Source organism: Hemibagrus wyckioides, linkage group LG21 (genome assembly GCF_019097595.1).
Source record: "Hemibagrus wyckioides isolate EC202008001 linkage group LG21, SWU_Hwy_1.0, whole genome shotgun sequence".
Taxonomy (NCBI): Eukaryota; Metazoa; Chordata; class Actinopteri; order Siluriformes; family Bagridae; genus Hemibagrus; species Hemibagrus wyckioides.
The window spans coordinates 9,681,991-9,698,488 of NC_080730.1; the positions used below are offsets into that span (position 1 = coordinate 9,681,991).

Genomic DNA, 16,498 nt, shown 5'->3' on the forward strand with positions numbered 1-16,498 from the left:
CTAACTGAAATAGCAAGATACCTGTCCCCAGACCAGCTCTCCAAGCCCGAAGAACACACACCACATCCACTTTTCCACATCGAGAGGAGAGCAGCTGAAGGGTTTCCCTCCAAACTGCACAATGACAATCTGAAACACAGAAGATTATATAAGTTGGGAAACAGAAGCTTTCTGTTTCTTTTAGTCTTCTGGTTATCTTCCTGCTTTCCCTCCTATCAAAAGCCCTAGATTAGTATTTGCTCCTATTAGCCTATCTCTTTCTTATTACAGGTACAATTCCTGTAAGGTTCAAAACCTTTGTGAAACATTGTGTAAACTTAATGTTTTCAAGTCAGCACAATTCCACCTATTAGTTTCTCGTCCACAGAAAGCACACACTCTGCAATGGGAAATAAAAAGTACCAGGAACTACAACCCAGACACTAAATTTGGCCCTGTTTGGAAAATGATTCCTGGAAAACTCCCTGAGCTCCTAACGTTCCTGCTGTGGAAACAAAGCTGATATCCTGAAGCAACATCTTACATTGTTTACGTCGCATTTTCAATGACCAAAGAAGGTCTACATTTTGCTGAAGATTATCTAAACACTTAGTATAACTTTGTTCATCACTAACATCATCAAGTTGGATGTTTTTATATTGATCCAGAATTGACTACACAAATTAAAGTTTGTGAACACCCATATGTGCTTGCTGAAAATCCATTCCAAATATAGCCCCCCTTTGCTGTAAAAATTATTACAACCTCCACTCTTCTGGGATGGATTTCTATTAGATTTTGGAGTGTGGTTGTGGGGATTTGTGTTCATCCAGCCACAGGAGCACTGGTGAGGTCAGGCAGTGAGGAAGTCTGGGGTGCAATTGGTGTTCAGTTTGGTTGAGGCGTGCAGGACACTCAAGTTCTTCTACTCCAACCTTGACAAACCATGACTTTGGTTTGTGCACAGTCGCATTATGATGCAGGAACATATTTAGTCTAAGTACAAACGAAGGGGAAATGTAATGCTACAGCATATAAAGATATCCTATGCAATTATGTGCTTCAATTTTGTGGAAATTGTGGCAACCACATATACATTATATTTCCAAAAGTTTTGCGAAACCCCTCCAAATCATTGAATTCAGGTGTTGTTTTTTCAGTGGTTGGGCTCGGCCCCTTCGTTCCAGTGAAAGGAACTCTTAGTGCTTCAGCATACCAGGACATTTTGGACAATTTCATGTTCCCAACTTGTTGGAACAGTTTGGGGATGACCCCTTCCTGTTCCAACATGACTGGACACCAGTGCACAAAGCAAGGTCCATAAAGACATGGATGAGCGAGTTAGGTGTGGAGGAACTCTTACTGGAACACATGATTTGGAGGGGTGTCCCAAAACGGTTGGCAATATAGTGTAGGTTTGATGACTATGTGACCAAAAACATTTGACCATAGAGTGAACATCCAAGCCTATTTTGTGGCATAAAAACTGAGCTTATACATAATACATACCATAAAACCAGTACCATAATACCAAGTCAATACCATACATAATGGTGATTGACAAAATGTCATAGTAAAATTTTTTATCAAATCAATGCAATTGTAATGCAAATTTAAGAATCAGTAACAAGTATTAAACACTTGACCTTTAATAAGAACAACTTTAATTTAGTAAAATAAATAATCAAAAAACTGCATTTGAGGTTATTCTACCTGAATCGCAAAAGTGCCCAGAACAATAGTGCAGAAGATAGGGTTTCGGAAAATGCCATCAAACACGTTCCTCTCGCCGTGAATCTTGCGGGCGTTGATCTCGTTGAAGAGCTGCATCATGACAAAGGTGTTGAAGATGATGGTGTAATGCTCAGATGGAGGCGAGTGCAGAGGTGCGTTCCTGCCACTGTCGATGTCAAAGACCTGCTCGCCTACACAAAAGTGGTTATGCAATCAGAAATAGATTTTTTTTTCTTTCTGCGTAGTAAAAGTTCTATATTTTCTGTATTACCGGTTAATACCTGAAAACATCTAATCTCCTCTAGATTTCAGGAGGCATTTACAGAAAGCATGCCCTTAAAGAATAATCGGGGCAATCATCATTTATAAAATATATACAATTGCTACTCTATGCGAAAGACATACCCACAAACAGAAGAGAGAAAATGATGATAAGCTGGTAGATGCCGTGGCCCAGGATGTTCTTGGTCATGGTGCTGGAGATGAGAGGCTTGTTGCGGCCGTACGGTTTCCTCATGAGCAGAGATTCAGTCGGCGGTTCCGTGGCCAGAGCCAGGGATGCAAAAGTGTCCATGATGAGGTTCACCCATAACATCTGAACAGCTTTCAGTGGAGAATCCTGACAAAAAGAGGTAAAATGTGGTCAGAGATATGAAGTGGAAGTGGGTAAGACACTGGATCAGAAGGTTGTGGCCCTTAAACCTCAACTGCTCAGGTGTATAAAAATGAAATGAAAATGTAAGTCTCTCTGTTGGTGAAAATACCATACTGTAAATATAAATGCGGCTTTTATGTCTTAAATACCCTGTGGCCTGTAGGAATAATGTTCTGAACAATCTGGAACATTATTGAAAACTATCGCATCGTACCATTGTACCAACTATTGTACCATTCTCTTTAAGCCGGATGTCTAAAACTAGAAATATCCTATTCAAAAATGATAAAGAAAGTTATTGGACAGTAAGACAGAACTGAGATGGATCTCATGGGAGGTTATGCTGTGTGCTGCAATAATAGTATAAATGATGTTATAAGCAGTAAGAGAATCATGTGTGAATCTGGTCATAGTCCTCATGGGACATGGGACTACAATGTCTGTCTTATCTCTGCAATTTCTTCCACAATTGAAACAACTGGCCTGTCTAATGCTCACAACATCTATTTGAGTAATAAATAATGATGAAATGGCTTCGGGGATTTTGATCATTTTTGCGAATTCTATGTGAAAAAGTATGTTTAAAAAGCATATAGCTTTCCTTTTTACCATTGTGAGAACCTGTGCAGAGCAACAGCTTCTATATTCAGTAATCCTGCATGTATATTGACGGGTAAACTTTGATAAAATGGTCTGCAGCTCAATGTAGAGTAGAAATAACCTTTACCTTGATTTTTCTAGGCCAGTGTTCCTTAAGGAAATTCAGGAAGTTATTACAGAAGGCTGGAACTAGGTCACTGGCCTTGGCCCAGTATTATTACGATTTGTGTTACTGTAGCCATGTTAAGAATATGTCCTTTAATTGCTGGATTACGATAACCGATTATATTATAAAGTTACTGCAGAATGGTTTAAAATGTAAAAAAGTTCTACTGATCCACAGCAGTTTTACAGTATTTGCTGGTACATACATATATATATATATATATATATATATATATATATTTTGCCAAATCTTTTAAACGCTTATGATCAAATTGAATTACTGCAAAAAAAAAGTAAGTAGAAGTGAAATGTGAATATGTGAATAATAGTTTTTCACAAATGTCTTGCATATCAGTATAACCTGTGTAATACAAGCTCCAGTGAATGCCACGATCACAGCCACCACGTTAACGGTAAGCTGGAACTGCAGGAACTTGGAGATGCTGTCGTAGACGTTGCGTCCCCACATCACTGCTTTCACGATACTTGAAAAGTTGTCGTCCGTCAGGATGATGTCCGAGGCTTCCTTGGCCACATCTGTGCCTGCAATTCCCTGCAATTAAAATAAGGAGATTTTAATAAAGAGAAAACTTCATATTACAATTAAGTAAGGTTGAAAGTTTGAACTGAGATTGAAAATCTGGAGAAAATAAGAGAATCATTTTGAACATTTTGTCTTTAACCAGGGACAGAAGGCAGTGAGATCCTAGGACATCATGGTCACATATGTCACAGAGAAACTTTCAAAGAGAGAGCTCATGCCTAGCAACTTCTTTTTTTTTATTACTGGCCACTTAAATTTGAGTACTGCTGAACCAAGTGAAGCAAACGGAACAGTGAGAGTGACGACGGCCTATCTATATGACATCTATGTGAGCAGGATCTCTGAAGATGGTCTTGGTTTGTTGAGCAGAAACACAGAGCTATAGTCTTAACTTTCAAGCTTTAGAGGTGATGAAATCTTTGCCTGTTATTCAACTGAAAACACATAATATAATTGTTTACAGACGAAATGCAGCAAAATGCAGACTTGAAATTGCAGGACAACTGATCCTCCAACTATCTGAACCAATCCATTGCTTAAAGAGCACACTAGGGGGCACTGCTGCACTTTTTTTTTCATCTGGAGGACACAAAATGGCGTGATGCTGTGTGTCAGCGTGACGTTAGCTGGGAAATGAGGACAGCCTGAATTTGGGTGGCACAGGAGAACGCAAAGACTCAAGGATGGAATTACAGCATAGCAGCCTGATTTTCCTCTCCTGGCAGAAAAAAGACTGAGCAGCTGGGTCGGCTATGGTTGAAGTGTGGTTATGGCTGAGGTGGAATATACCATGGCAAAGCCGACATCCGCTTTTTTCAGAGCAGGTCCATCATTGGTACCATCTCCTGTTACAGCCACGACCTGCCTCTGATCCACCAGTGTGCTGTCAATTATACCTGAGAGACAGCATCATTACAGGATAAGCTACAACAACAACAACAACAATAATAATATAATGATAATAATAATGATAATGATAATAATAACAATAATAATTATAATAATAACAACAACAACAACAACAATAATAATAATAAAAATAATAATAACAATAATAAACAGCAGGGTATGCACATAATTGGTAAACTGCTACATTATTAAAATTATTCCTCAACCTGAGCCACACTCTGTATATACAAGCATATACATGCTCTAGCTATATGACACAATTCACATAACAATACACAAATACTGTTTTGTGTTGTCTTCTACACAACTGCAGTTAGGTGCAATGGTTTCATATTAAAGTTGGCATTAACTCAACATGAACAAATCAGCATTAATACACCATAAATAATGTTAATAAAATAATTGACACAACATATGAAATAAATACACCTGTGATAATTAGTGTTTATTCTATCCACAATTAAAATAAGCGCACATGAACTGAAGTATAAATTACTCCGAATTAATAATCAGCTTTACAGTAGCGGTTGTCAACATTGGCATGTAATACTCAGCCTTCATTATGAATTCCGCCTATTAATTAGCATAAACTTATTCATTAAGAGCTTGCTAAGCTAACACAGGTGTTCATTATTTGTTTTAGAATATCAGCAGCGTCAATTCATTCAAGTATTAACTTCTATGTTAACTTTATGGTTTCTCCATAAATAAAGGTGCAAAGATGTTTTCAGAGAAAATGAAAAGAAATCACATTTTAAGAGAAAAAAAAAAAAGATGTTCTGTCAGTCATTCTTTCCTGACAGGGACTAATATGTTTATTTATTACCTTTAGATTAATTTAAAAAACATTATTTAACGTTTCGAAAGTGCTTCACATATTACTACATAAGACAAGACAGTAAAACAGAACATCTCTGGTCATTCATTATTATTTTATATAAAATTATAAATATATATAAAATAAAAGACAGAACATTTCAATGTAATTAACAGATAATGCAGATTTTCTCACCTTTAACAAGCGTGTGTTTGTCTGTTGGAGAGGACCGGGCTAACACTCGCAGCTTAGGCCAAACCTTATCAATGCGCTCTTGTTCAACCTACAGAAAACATGCACACAATAAGCTATTAGGGTGGTCTGAATCCCTGCAAGTGTAAATGAAACACAATCCTAAGTATCTAAAGTCATCATCATAGTGTTACAGCCTTTACTTGTTAGCATGAGCGTGGGTGTAATTAGAATTATACTCATAAGAGGATGCTAGAAAACTGAGCTATGGCAGTACAATGTAATTATTTCGCTGATTATTATGGGTGTTTGAATAAGATTTACTGATTTGCTTTGGTCCTCCAAAGCCAAAGTCTTAAGATGGCAGTGGCAGCCAGAAGTATTTTTTACTAATGACATTGCTGCGGAGATTAGGCAACAACTTTAACACAAAATTGGAGGAACTTTATAAATGATATTGCTAAAATAAATCTTCTTCTTCTTTCGGCTTTTCCCTTCAGGGGTCGCCACAGCGATTCATCTCTCTCCACCTATCCCTATCTTCAGCATCCTCAACACTTGCACCCACTAGCTTCATATCCTCATTTATTACATCTATATACCTCCTCTTCGGCCTTCCTCTTTGCCTCCTGCCTGACAGCTCCATGTCCAACATTCTCCTACCGATGTACTCACTCTCCCTCCTCTGAACATGTCCAAACCATCTTAATCTGGCCTCCCTAACTTCGTCCCCCAAACGTCCAACATGAGCTGTCCCTCTAATGTACTCGTTCCTAATCCTGTCCAATCTCCCAAAGAGAACCTCAACATCTTCAGCTCTGCTACCTCCAGCTCTGACTCCTGTCTCGTCCTCAGTGACACTGTCTCTAAACTATACAGTACGGCCAGTCTCACCACTGTCTTGTACACCTCATATTGCTAAAATAAATAAATAAATAAATGAACTGCTTTATACATAAGAGAGACTGATCTCAGAAGAGACACCTGCAATGTTGCTGGTAATGTCTGCAAATTCTGAAAATGTATTAATTGGCACTAAAAACGTAATGAATATAAAGTGAATTAAATGAATTGAAGACAATAAAAATCTAAATTGAACTTCAGGTTAAAATTTACACATGCTCAATAGATCAGGTTTATTTCTGGCACTGTGTCTATTTCGTTTCTCCCCTCTCTTTCCCAGGGTGCCACAGTTGATCCAGAGCCGAGAGCTGGAATGAGGCCCAAGCAGGTGTGTTGGGACTGCAGACAGCCAGGGCCTGATCCTTTGAATCATGATTCAAGACAAGGCAGTAGAGGTGAAGTTGAGGTGTATTCACAGTGATATGTATACATATAATTTGGTGCCAAACAAAATATGTGTGCCAAAGTACATTGGTCAAAAACATAAAACAAAGGTGGAGGTCAGTCCCAAACTGTTCCACCCGGTAACACTGGAAGCAGATCGTTTAGAGTTTGTTCAGTTAGCAGTGGACTACATGGAGACCTGGAGTCAACAAGGAGGGTGGTGTGGGTGTGAAGACACACTTCCTGGTACACTGTGTGACTGTGACCAGAAAGGAGTGAAAGTGACAGAGCTGTAGGACGCTGCCTTGGCCAGCACGGCCATTAGAACAGCATGGCCAGCTGCGGTTCATTGGGACATGGCTTCATATTAGTCCTCAAGGACCATGTGATGTATCCTGAAGCAGTGCCCCTGTGGTCAATCTCAAATATAGTGGGAAGCCATATTTGTGGTCTGGGAAGTGCCCTAGACCACCAGAGGATTTTCTCCCAATATATTATACAGTAATAAGCCCCATAGGGTGTTGGACATAATAAAAATAGCTGGATTTATGGTTCAATACCTAGTAAAAGTTAAGTCCCTAACCATACTACTTGTACCAGGCCATAAAGTACTCATATTACCTCCCTCCATTAGCTTAAAACGACTCTTCAATTTGCACAGACCCTTCAAGGTCACAGGGTAGGGAAACCAAGACACATGGAAGATTTCCCACTACCTCAATCTCCTCAACACTGAAGAGAGGCAGGCTCTATTGTTCCTGGCAGTGGCAGAGAGACAGGATTTGGGATGAGAGCATTCAAAAGCATCAGATCCCACTCTAAAACCACTTGAAGACCATCTTTTACTGTACCAAAGAGCAAAGGTTAGTAAATTGCAGCCCAGTTTTATGAGGTGTTTTCTCCAGTCCCCTATGCTGACATAATAGAATACAGTGACTCCCTCCAGTGTGGCTGTGTGCAGGCTATTATATCACTTGCCTGAACATGAATAGGTGGAAATGTTAAAGATTGGAGAAAGGGAGAGTCCTACAGTGACTGGAACAATCACACTGTGTGGTCTGAGCCCAAGCCAGCCAGGGTGAACCATTACTGCATGGATATCCTCAATGTTTATCCTGTTTCTTTTGCTGTTTCCAATGCATTGTATTAACGAGCATCTGGAATGGTTAGGCATGGCTCGTTTTTACTCAACCCATGAATTTGATCAAGGACTTTGGTCAGGTGGACTTGTCAAATTCCAAGGAAAAATGGCTTTCTCCACACACATTTGGCTGCACCAATTTGTCACACTTTGGGCTCTTCAGAGTGTGCTGGCTACATTCCCATGACTAATGGACCACATTCTATGGCCCCACTGTGCATATGCTGAAACCTATTTAGAGAAAAATCTATAGCAATGGTTGTTAGTGTCATATGCAGCATGTGAGGGCAAACTCATGTCCTTGAGGCAAGCCCTTGACAGTTTCTAAAGCCCTTAAGATGTATGCAAATGGAAGCATGGAGGTATAGTACAATACCTGGGCTTCCACTTAGGTCAACCAACTAATAGTATCTTCTGCTTCCTGCTTCACTTCCCTGATATATCCTTCCCCTTCATGTTGCAGACCAATGTGTAAGACAAACAGCTGCTGGATTTTCTGTCCCAAGGAGAAGGACTGTCTATTGCAGTGCATAAGCTTTTCAATTAGAACTACAAATTTAACCTCTTCCTCAGTCCATCTTACAAGTGGAGTACTGCCCCGGTTTTATTCCCATTTGAGTCACATGATGTGCCTTCTAGTTCCTATTTAATGGTGTTGTATAAATAAGTTTGACATTGACAATAGCTGGAAGCTCTTTATGTGAGTGTCAGTGTTGAGCATCATCTGAAAGCAGTGTCTGGTCATATATATATATATATATATACACATTTTGTATGTGTATACAGTACCTCTCCCTTTTCATTACGAATCCTTCTGTTGAATTCTTTGCCCTCAATGCACAGGAAGTCCTCTCCAGGGTGGATGATGCCACACTTGATGGCGATAGCTCTGGCAGTGTTGATGTTGTCACCAGTCACCATCCGTACGGTGATGCCAGCACGCTGACACTTACGAATAGCTTCTGGCACCTGCGGGCATAAAGTAGACAACTGTTTAGAAATGAAGAGAATTATACCAACTATGAATGCAATATGAACAATTGTATATGAACTAGAGTCAATGTTAAATAAAAAGGAACTGATTCATTCCTTATAGGGCCTTTTGAATGTAAGTGGCTTAGCTTTGTTGCCAGGTAAATTTTAATCATGTTTGGTCTGACCACACATTAGGGGCAGATAGAAGAGGAAGAGCTTCATCAATAATTAACAGTGGAAGAGGAAGGTGACAGGTAACACTAGACCTTTAACTCAAATGGATTTGTTTACCGATTCTCAAGTATCTGATGGTTTATTAGTGAATAAGGGCAACCCTGATGATGACTGCAAGAATAGAAGACTTTTAATAAATCCCTTTTGATGACTTTGGGTGAATGGTTTAAGAAATATTTGATTGCATAAATGAATGCTTTTGATGTTAAAATGGCTTAATTTATGTAAATAAATAAATAAATAAATAAATAAATAAATTGTTGGGATTGGAGTTTTTGGATCATGTAATGTAATGGCTTCATGGCTCGGATGTGTTTAAAATTTCAGGCCTAATTAAAGGCTGAGCAGAAAATGGCTGTATATGAAGACAGACTTGCACTGTCTTTTAGAGAAAGAAACAGTGTGTTGTATCTCATTTAACATCTTATATTTCTTTCAGCTAATTAAGCGAGAGCGGTGTAATCTATATGGCTGAAAATTAAAGTCTTTATGCTTTTGTGGAACAAACAGAAATATAAGTGCAGGCAAATCAGTGCAATGTGAAATTCATTTAGTCATTCAACTCTTACCTACCTAATTAAATTACCAAACCATGGGAGTAATGTAATATAATTATTATTTTTTTCATTTTAGCATTTAATGCTACTTATACTACTACTACTACTACTACTACTACTACTACTAATAATAATAATAATAATAATAAAAGAAGAAGAAGAAGAATACATTACACCAAAAACTCACCTCTGGTCGGACAGGATCCTCAATTCCGACCACGCAGATTGCGGTCAGGTCAGTCAGGATGATGTTTTCATCATCCCAGCTTGGCTCAGGATCACCAGGAAAGTCTCGGTAACCCACACAGATGGTCCTGAGACCATCGCAAGCCATGGGTTCAATCACTTTCTTCACCATGTCGTCTCGGTCTCGAGGTCGGAAAACCCGGGGCTCACCCGCATCGTCTAGAATACGACTGCACCTAGAGCATTGCCAAATATTTCAAATCAATTAGAAAACTAACTTTCAACATTCTTGTCCAGTATGTAAAACAGAAGCATTGTTTAACCTGTGCACAACATTTCTCTTCTGGGGGTCTATTTTAAACATGAAATCCCTTTATACAAATAGACACTTGATATGTTGAAGATATGATACCCTCTGTGAGTCAAAACTGAAAAGCAAAACAATTTAAATGAGCGAGTAAATTATTCTAATTGTGAAGTTCTGTTAAGAAACCTAGGAATGTGAAAACCAGAAGGCACTTGCTTTTTCAGGATAATTTCAGATGCTCCTTTGCTGTACATCCTGAAGCTTCCATCAGGGAGTTTAACCACAGTACTCATGGACTTCCTGACCGAGTTGAACGTGTAGACTTTATACAGCTTCTCTTCAGGGATCTGGTTCCGAATGGTCTGGTAATCCCGCTTTAGCTCCAGCACAAGTCCTAAAAGGCCACACTCGGTTTTATTGCCCACCTGCTTGGGCAGACCTCCCTCCTTGTCTGGGGGCTGAAATAAAAAACCAAAAGATGCTTTGGATATCAGACCCATTATATACAATGTAGAAGCCTAGTGCTGTCACTGGCGCCAATTACTTAAGCATATATATCATGTAGAAATCGCTTAAATGGTACATAGTCCAAACTTATTTAGAGTTTGAATGCATGTGTATAATAATTCCATATATATAAAACCCTTAAAAATAAAATACTTGGACAAGTACACCCAAGAAGGGCGTAAAATTGAAAAGCTATAAATGCCTTCAAAAACAGTCAGTTGCATTGTAGATCAAATAGAAATCACACAGAAAATAATACTAATATCTTCCTGGAATCTTTACTGAAGCCATTTCTTAGGTTGACTGCAGAGAAATATCATGCAAAGAGTAAAGATTTCAAAATATGGTACCTAAATATTGCCTTAGGATCAATTTAGCCCAATACAAACCAATGGGCGTTGATAAAAGACTGTTAAACCAGCAGTAAGGACAATTCACAAGGTCACAGAACTGCAAATGCTTCCAGTGCTGCCTTGTCTATGAAAAACAAACCGATAATTACACAGTACCACCCTAGAGACAAAGAAAGAGAAAGCAAGAGCATCTACAAACGCATTTAAATTAAAACTGTTTAGACTGAATAGCCTGTTGTTTGATCACAAGAGCCCTATTGGGTCCCACAGGAAGGTGTGGACACTTAGAAGAGATCGGATCTGGCATGCAGCGCCTGGCTGAACGTCTGTCCTCTCCCCGGGCATCACACACTCCTGCGAGCCTTGGCATATGGCAGAGCGAAAATTGGCAGCATTACTTCCTCTTTTCCAGGGCTGCTCTCCCCAATAAGGTCATTTTCATAGCACCTCTTTGATTATCACCCCATCACCAGCACACGAAGGGACAGAAACAAGCCATTTCGCCAACTCCCGACTTGCTTGAATGAGAATCGCTGAGCATAAGGAACCTGAGAGTGATACTTGGCTAAAATCTCAAGCCACATGGTGCTGCTGCAGCCGGAATGAGCAACTTTGCCCAGCATATAAGACAGATTTCCAGGTGACACAGTGAGAGATTTCACCTTGACACAGGGCTTAGTGTGAAAAGAAGCGCCTTTGGATTCCATGCACTTTTGCACTTGGCAGTGTATGCTAGCTATTTCTAGAAAAGTATTTTTGTCTGCGCACCCATTGCACTACATGACTGTATGTGCAGAAAATCAAATTCATTTCAATCCGTTGTACTCATGCCAACTTTTATGTGGGATAAATAATCAGTGCATTTGTTTGGACGCAGACCAAGACATGGCCAGTTTCTGCAATATAGTGCAAGTACAAATAATTAACACTTATCTACGGTAATGCAGAAAAAAACCCTTTAATTTGCACAATGCAATACTAGCCATCTCTGGTGATTCAGACTGTAGGCTCTATCGCTCTGTAAGTGTTACAGCATCTCAGCCAGCTTCTAAAATGACTAATTAAGTAAAGAAAAGACAACTTATACTTATTCTTATTTAAATGAAATAACATACAAGTGGTACTCAAATAATACTACAATATTTTTTTGGTACTCTGGTAAAAAGTTTTTATTCATTTGCATTGCTATATATATACACATATACACTGAAGGTGCTTTCACTGGAGGGCAGGGGTCAGCATGGGCAATCTGACCGGTCTACAGCAAGCTGAGATGCACTATGCGTTCTGACACCTTTCACTCACTCACTATTTCAGCAATTTGCACTACAGTAGCTCTTCTGTGGGATCGGACCAGACGGGATAACCTTCGCTCCCCATGCACATCAATGAGCCATGGGCACCCTCAACCCTGCCAGCAGTTTTTCTTTCTTGGACCACTTTTGATAGCTATTGACCACTGCATACAGGTAACACCTCACAAGGCCTGCTGTTGTGGAGATGCTCTGACCCAGTCGTCTAGCCATCACAATTTGGCCCTTGTCAAATGTCACTCAGATTCTTACACTTGCCTATTTTTTCCTTCTTCCAACAATCAACTTCAAGCAGTCAGTAATCTTCTAGTTACTGTGAGTGTTACTAATAAAATAATTGTTTATTACTGACATATTAAGTAATTAAGCCTTTTAATTGTAATTTAAAAATCTGATAAAGAAGATGAAATACAAATAAGAAGCAAACTCAGCCTGCTTAGATCAATAACTGAAAAAGAAATGACAAGCAGTCAAGAAATTGGATGACAAACTGCTCTTGGTGAAATGGCTCTGCAGAACAATTGATGCAAAATTTTTGGACAGCTGAAAGCAAAACAAAGAAAAAAACAATAATTGGAATACTGTGGACTGCCAAAAACATCAAATAACTGGACAAACCTGCTAACTCACTGAAGGCCGAGACGACTAGTCTATCCACACAGTTTCAGAGACCCACCCATAAGTTCATTGCAAGTCAACATCAACTTAAACGCACTTAACAACAAGCACATACGTGATATTGGCTCGACAGAACTGTAATGGAACATTTGCCCATTTGACCTACAGAGCTGCTCTATTTAAAAACACAGGGTGTTGGCATAGATACTACCTAGTCTACAATCAAAAATTGATGGGGTGTAGTCAGAGTGACACCAGGGTTTCAGCTGATCTCTCTAGTCAAAGGTCACTGGCTAGGGCATCTCGAGATCAACAGACCAGGAAATTCAGTGCATCCAATGCACACTACAGGTCAGAGTATCAGTGTGCATGAGAGTGGCATCTCAACCTTTACAGTATCTCCGATTCCAAATGTCTGTTGAACCTTCGGTGGAATTCCCAGTAGTAATCAGAATCTATTTACATATTTAGTGGCAAGTGTAGCATATTGGTTAAAGTTATACATGAATGACTTGACAGTTGCAAGCTGAAATACTAGATCTGTAAGAGAGCCAGTGCCAGGAAGCTTGCTCATCTCCATGCCTGTACAGTTAGACAGAAAAGCACTGCGCTATTTGATAGTGATCTGCAGGCCTTTTAAATTATATATGTAAATTACATTGGACAACAAGGAAATGATGTGGAATAGTAGTACTTTACGGGCAACTGGAATACAGTTAGAGGTCTGTGAGATACTCTGTGAGATTTTACTTGCCATCATCTATGACAGGGTGTCCGATTCCATCTGCAAAGAGCCTGTGTGGTTAGAGATTTTCATTCCAACCAAGCAGGAGCCCCACCTGCTAGTCAGTTGAAGGCCAAGATGAACAGATTAAACAGGTGGAATAAGGTGTAGCTCCTGCTTGGTTGGAATGCAAACCTGCAAAGCCTGGACATCTCTGATTTTTCAGAGACTGTATGGTCATGCATGGTCAGTTATTAAGTTACTTGAATAGGATTGTTGTTTTTTAATGGTTTTATTTAATGAGGTTAGCAATCGATTTATTACTACGCTGGAAGTTTTCATAGCTTAGTCTTTTAAAAAGTTCTCTGTATTGGAATTTTAGTCAATTTTTCAATTTAATTTTCATTTGTTTTGTGGCGTTATGTGCTATCTAATTCTATAAACCTTTCAACTGGATTTAATACTTTTCCTAATAGAATGAGCAAAATTACTTTTACTCCTGGTACATCTGTTCAAATCTGTCAGAAAAAGGTTAACAGCTAGCAATTTTTTACTGACTCAAAATATATGTGGATGTTTGAGAGTTGTTTGAGTGTTGAGCTGCTAGGTAGAATGTAAATTCATCAGTAGTTGGCTGTTTCAGGCCAATTTCCATACATAAATTGTATTAATTTATGGACTGGCAGTTCAGTGTGTTGTATGATTTATATATTATGTCTACCCAAGTGTTAATGATTGCATTAAAGTCCCCACCATGTATAATTGGGATAGAAAGATGCAGGCAGAAATTATGGACTAAGGATGAGTCATCAGTGTTTGGGCAATAGGTGTTTGCATTGGTTATAGCGCTGGTGCTGATGGAGATATTTATTATAATGAATTGGCCTTCAGGGTCTGTGTCAGTGGTATTGTGCATGAATTAGATTGTTTAATTTATTAGGACAGACACACCTCTTTGTTTGGCATCATAATGGGGGACAGCAAATGGTGTATAAAAGGAGCACAGGCTGCTGGGTGAAGAGCAGGCCATGTACTGATTACATAATGTCACATTAAAACATTTAAGAGGCGGACTCTCTCTGAGGAAGCCAAAAAGCTTTTGCTGACTGCAGGCTGAATTAAGCATGCAGCTGAAATGATATAAATATCAAAGTATTCCTTTTGTGTGGTTTTTTCAAAGCTTTCCCGTCTCTCTGTTTCTCACCAGAGACGAGTTATGTAAGTCTTGCTATCCTGCTGCGAGGGCGACTCTGAAAGATCTGCTTTCGAGCTCCTATACTGCCTCCATCTAAGGGAATTAGACATAGGGCACAAGGTATAGATCGTCTGATCACATCAAAGGCTCAGTTAATGTCTTTTTTTAAGCAGCTAAAATGTATCCTGTACTACAGCTGAGTTCACGGATCAAAGCTAGATGGAGAGAGATCCGAGTCCGGACGCACAAACGGAGACGGATAAACGAATAGAGAACATACGAGCGATCAGATGAGGCATGTGATCTCTTAATGAAGGAGTATCACAAAAGTTACTGTACGAAGGAAAGGGTAGCCTGAAACATGAAACTACTGAACAGATCAAAAAAAAAAAAAAAAAAACCCTCTGTTGTAACAAACCTCAGTCTCCCATGACAAAATATGCAACTCTAAATTGCGAAGCAGATGGCTGGAAAGCGATGATTCCAATTAGCACTGTCTGGTGTGAGGGCTGCCATGTGCAGGCCATCTCCCATGTTAACAAGACTTTCTGTGTGTGTGGAGCAAGAGTTACAACCGTTTCTACATTTTACTGCTTGAAGCTTTTTCTAATTTAGAACACATTCATATTGACTTTACAACGCGATTCTGAGAAGGATTAATTAATGTGCGGCTTCATTTGCAATACATCAAGGGACAGCGGTTCAAATTATCCATTTCATTTTAGCATCAGTGTTTGTGCCTGCAGGAATTCAACCGGTTTTGCCTTATTAAGAGAGTATTAAACATCCTGCTGTGGTCCAGCTGGGAGATTTAACACTGCACAATGTGTCAGTTCTTATCAGGCCACAATGTATGATATCTGTAAGTTAAATACTATTTTCTAATCTCTATATTTTATAATTGGATTCTTTATCGAAGTCAATCATGTGCCAATATGCGTGATGTTTTCCTTTTAATTGTCTTCCTTTTTCAGAGTTTGCAGCTTGATCACAAGAAATCAAAGAAATTGTGCTCTCATAATTTTAACAGAACTATAATAAAAAAATAAGGAACCTCATAAGACTCCTAACCCTTCAGTGACACACAGATCACTTAATTGATATAATTATATGAAAACATTTTTGGAGAGCCTCTTGTTTCAGTTTTATAGTTTGTTATTTCTGCTACAGCAATTAACTTCTTGTCCCGCCCCTCTGGGGGGCAGGTATTGTTTTTGGCTTTGTCTCTATTCACTTTTTGATTTTGTGCAAGATGGCTAGAACCTTTTTCTAATTAGGCTTTCACCAAATTGGTTCAGTTCAAGGCCAGAATGTCGATGCTCAGAATGACTGAGAGCATGACTCCATCTTTATACACCATCTGGACTACCATTTAGACATATCAGATGCCTCCTGGTGACAACCCTGCAGCTCTCTCAGTCGACCTTGGCTCGAACATGTACAGTATAACTCCAAAAACTCACTGCAACGAACAGACGTGGGCGAAGGCGGAAGCGAGAAATCCTT

The 16,498-nt window shown here is 39.2% G+C and overlaps 1 protein-coding gene across 12 annotated transcripts in view; it reads right to left on the reverse strand.

Moving 5' to 3' along the window:
• Nucleotides 1-16,498, reverse strand: part of atp2b2 (ATPase plasma membrane Ca2+ transporting 2) — a 177,544-nt gene that overhangs the window by 13,638 nt on the left and 147,408 nt on the right. For all 12 annotated transcript variants that reach the window (XM_058373604.1, XM_058373600.1, XM_058373607.1 and 9 more), the window contains 9 exons: nucleotides 10,499-10,740; nucleotides 9,977-10,211; nucleotides 8,813-8,992; nucleotides 5,599-5,686; nucleotides 4,467-4,573; nucleotides 3,495-3,686; nucleotides 2,119-2,332; nucleotides 1,693-1,904; nucleotides 22-129 (listed from right to left, as the gene is read on the reverse strand). In XM_058373604.1, the coding sequence (XP_058229587.1) occupies nucleotides 22-129; nucleotides 1,693-1,904; nucleotides 2,119-2,332; nucleotides 3,495-3,686; nucleotides 4,467-4,573; nucleotides 5,599-5,686; nucleotides 8,813-8,992; nucleotides 9,977-10,211; nucleotides 10,499-10,740 (1,578 nt within the window). The remainder of the gene's footprint in view (nucleotides 1-21; nucleotides 130-1,692; nucleotides 1,905-2,118; nucleotides 2,333-3,494; nucleotides 3,687-4,466; nucleotides 4,574-5,598; nucleotides 5,687-8,812; nucleotides 8,993-9,976; nucleotides 10,212-10,498; nucleotides 10,741-16,498) is intronic.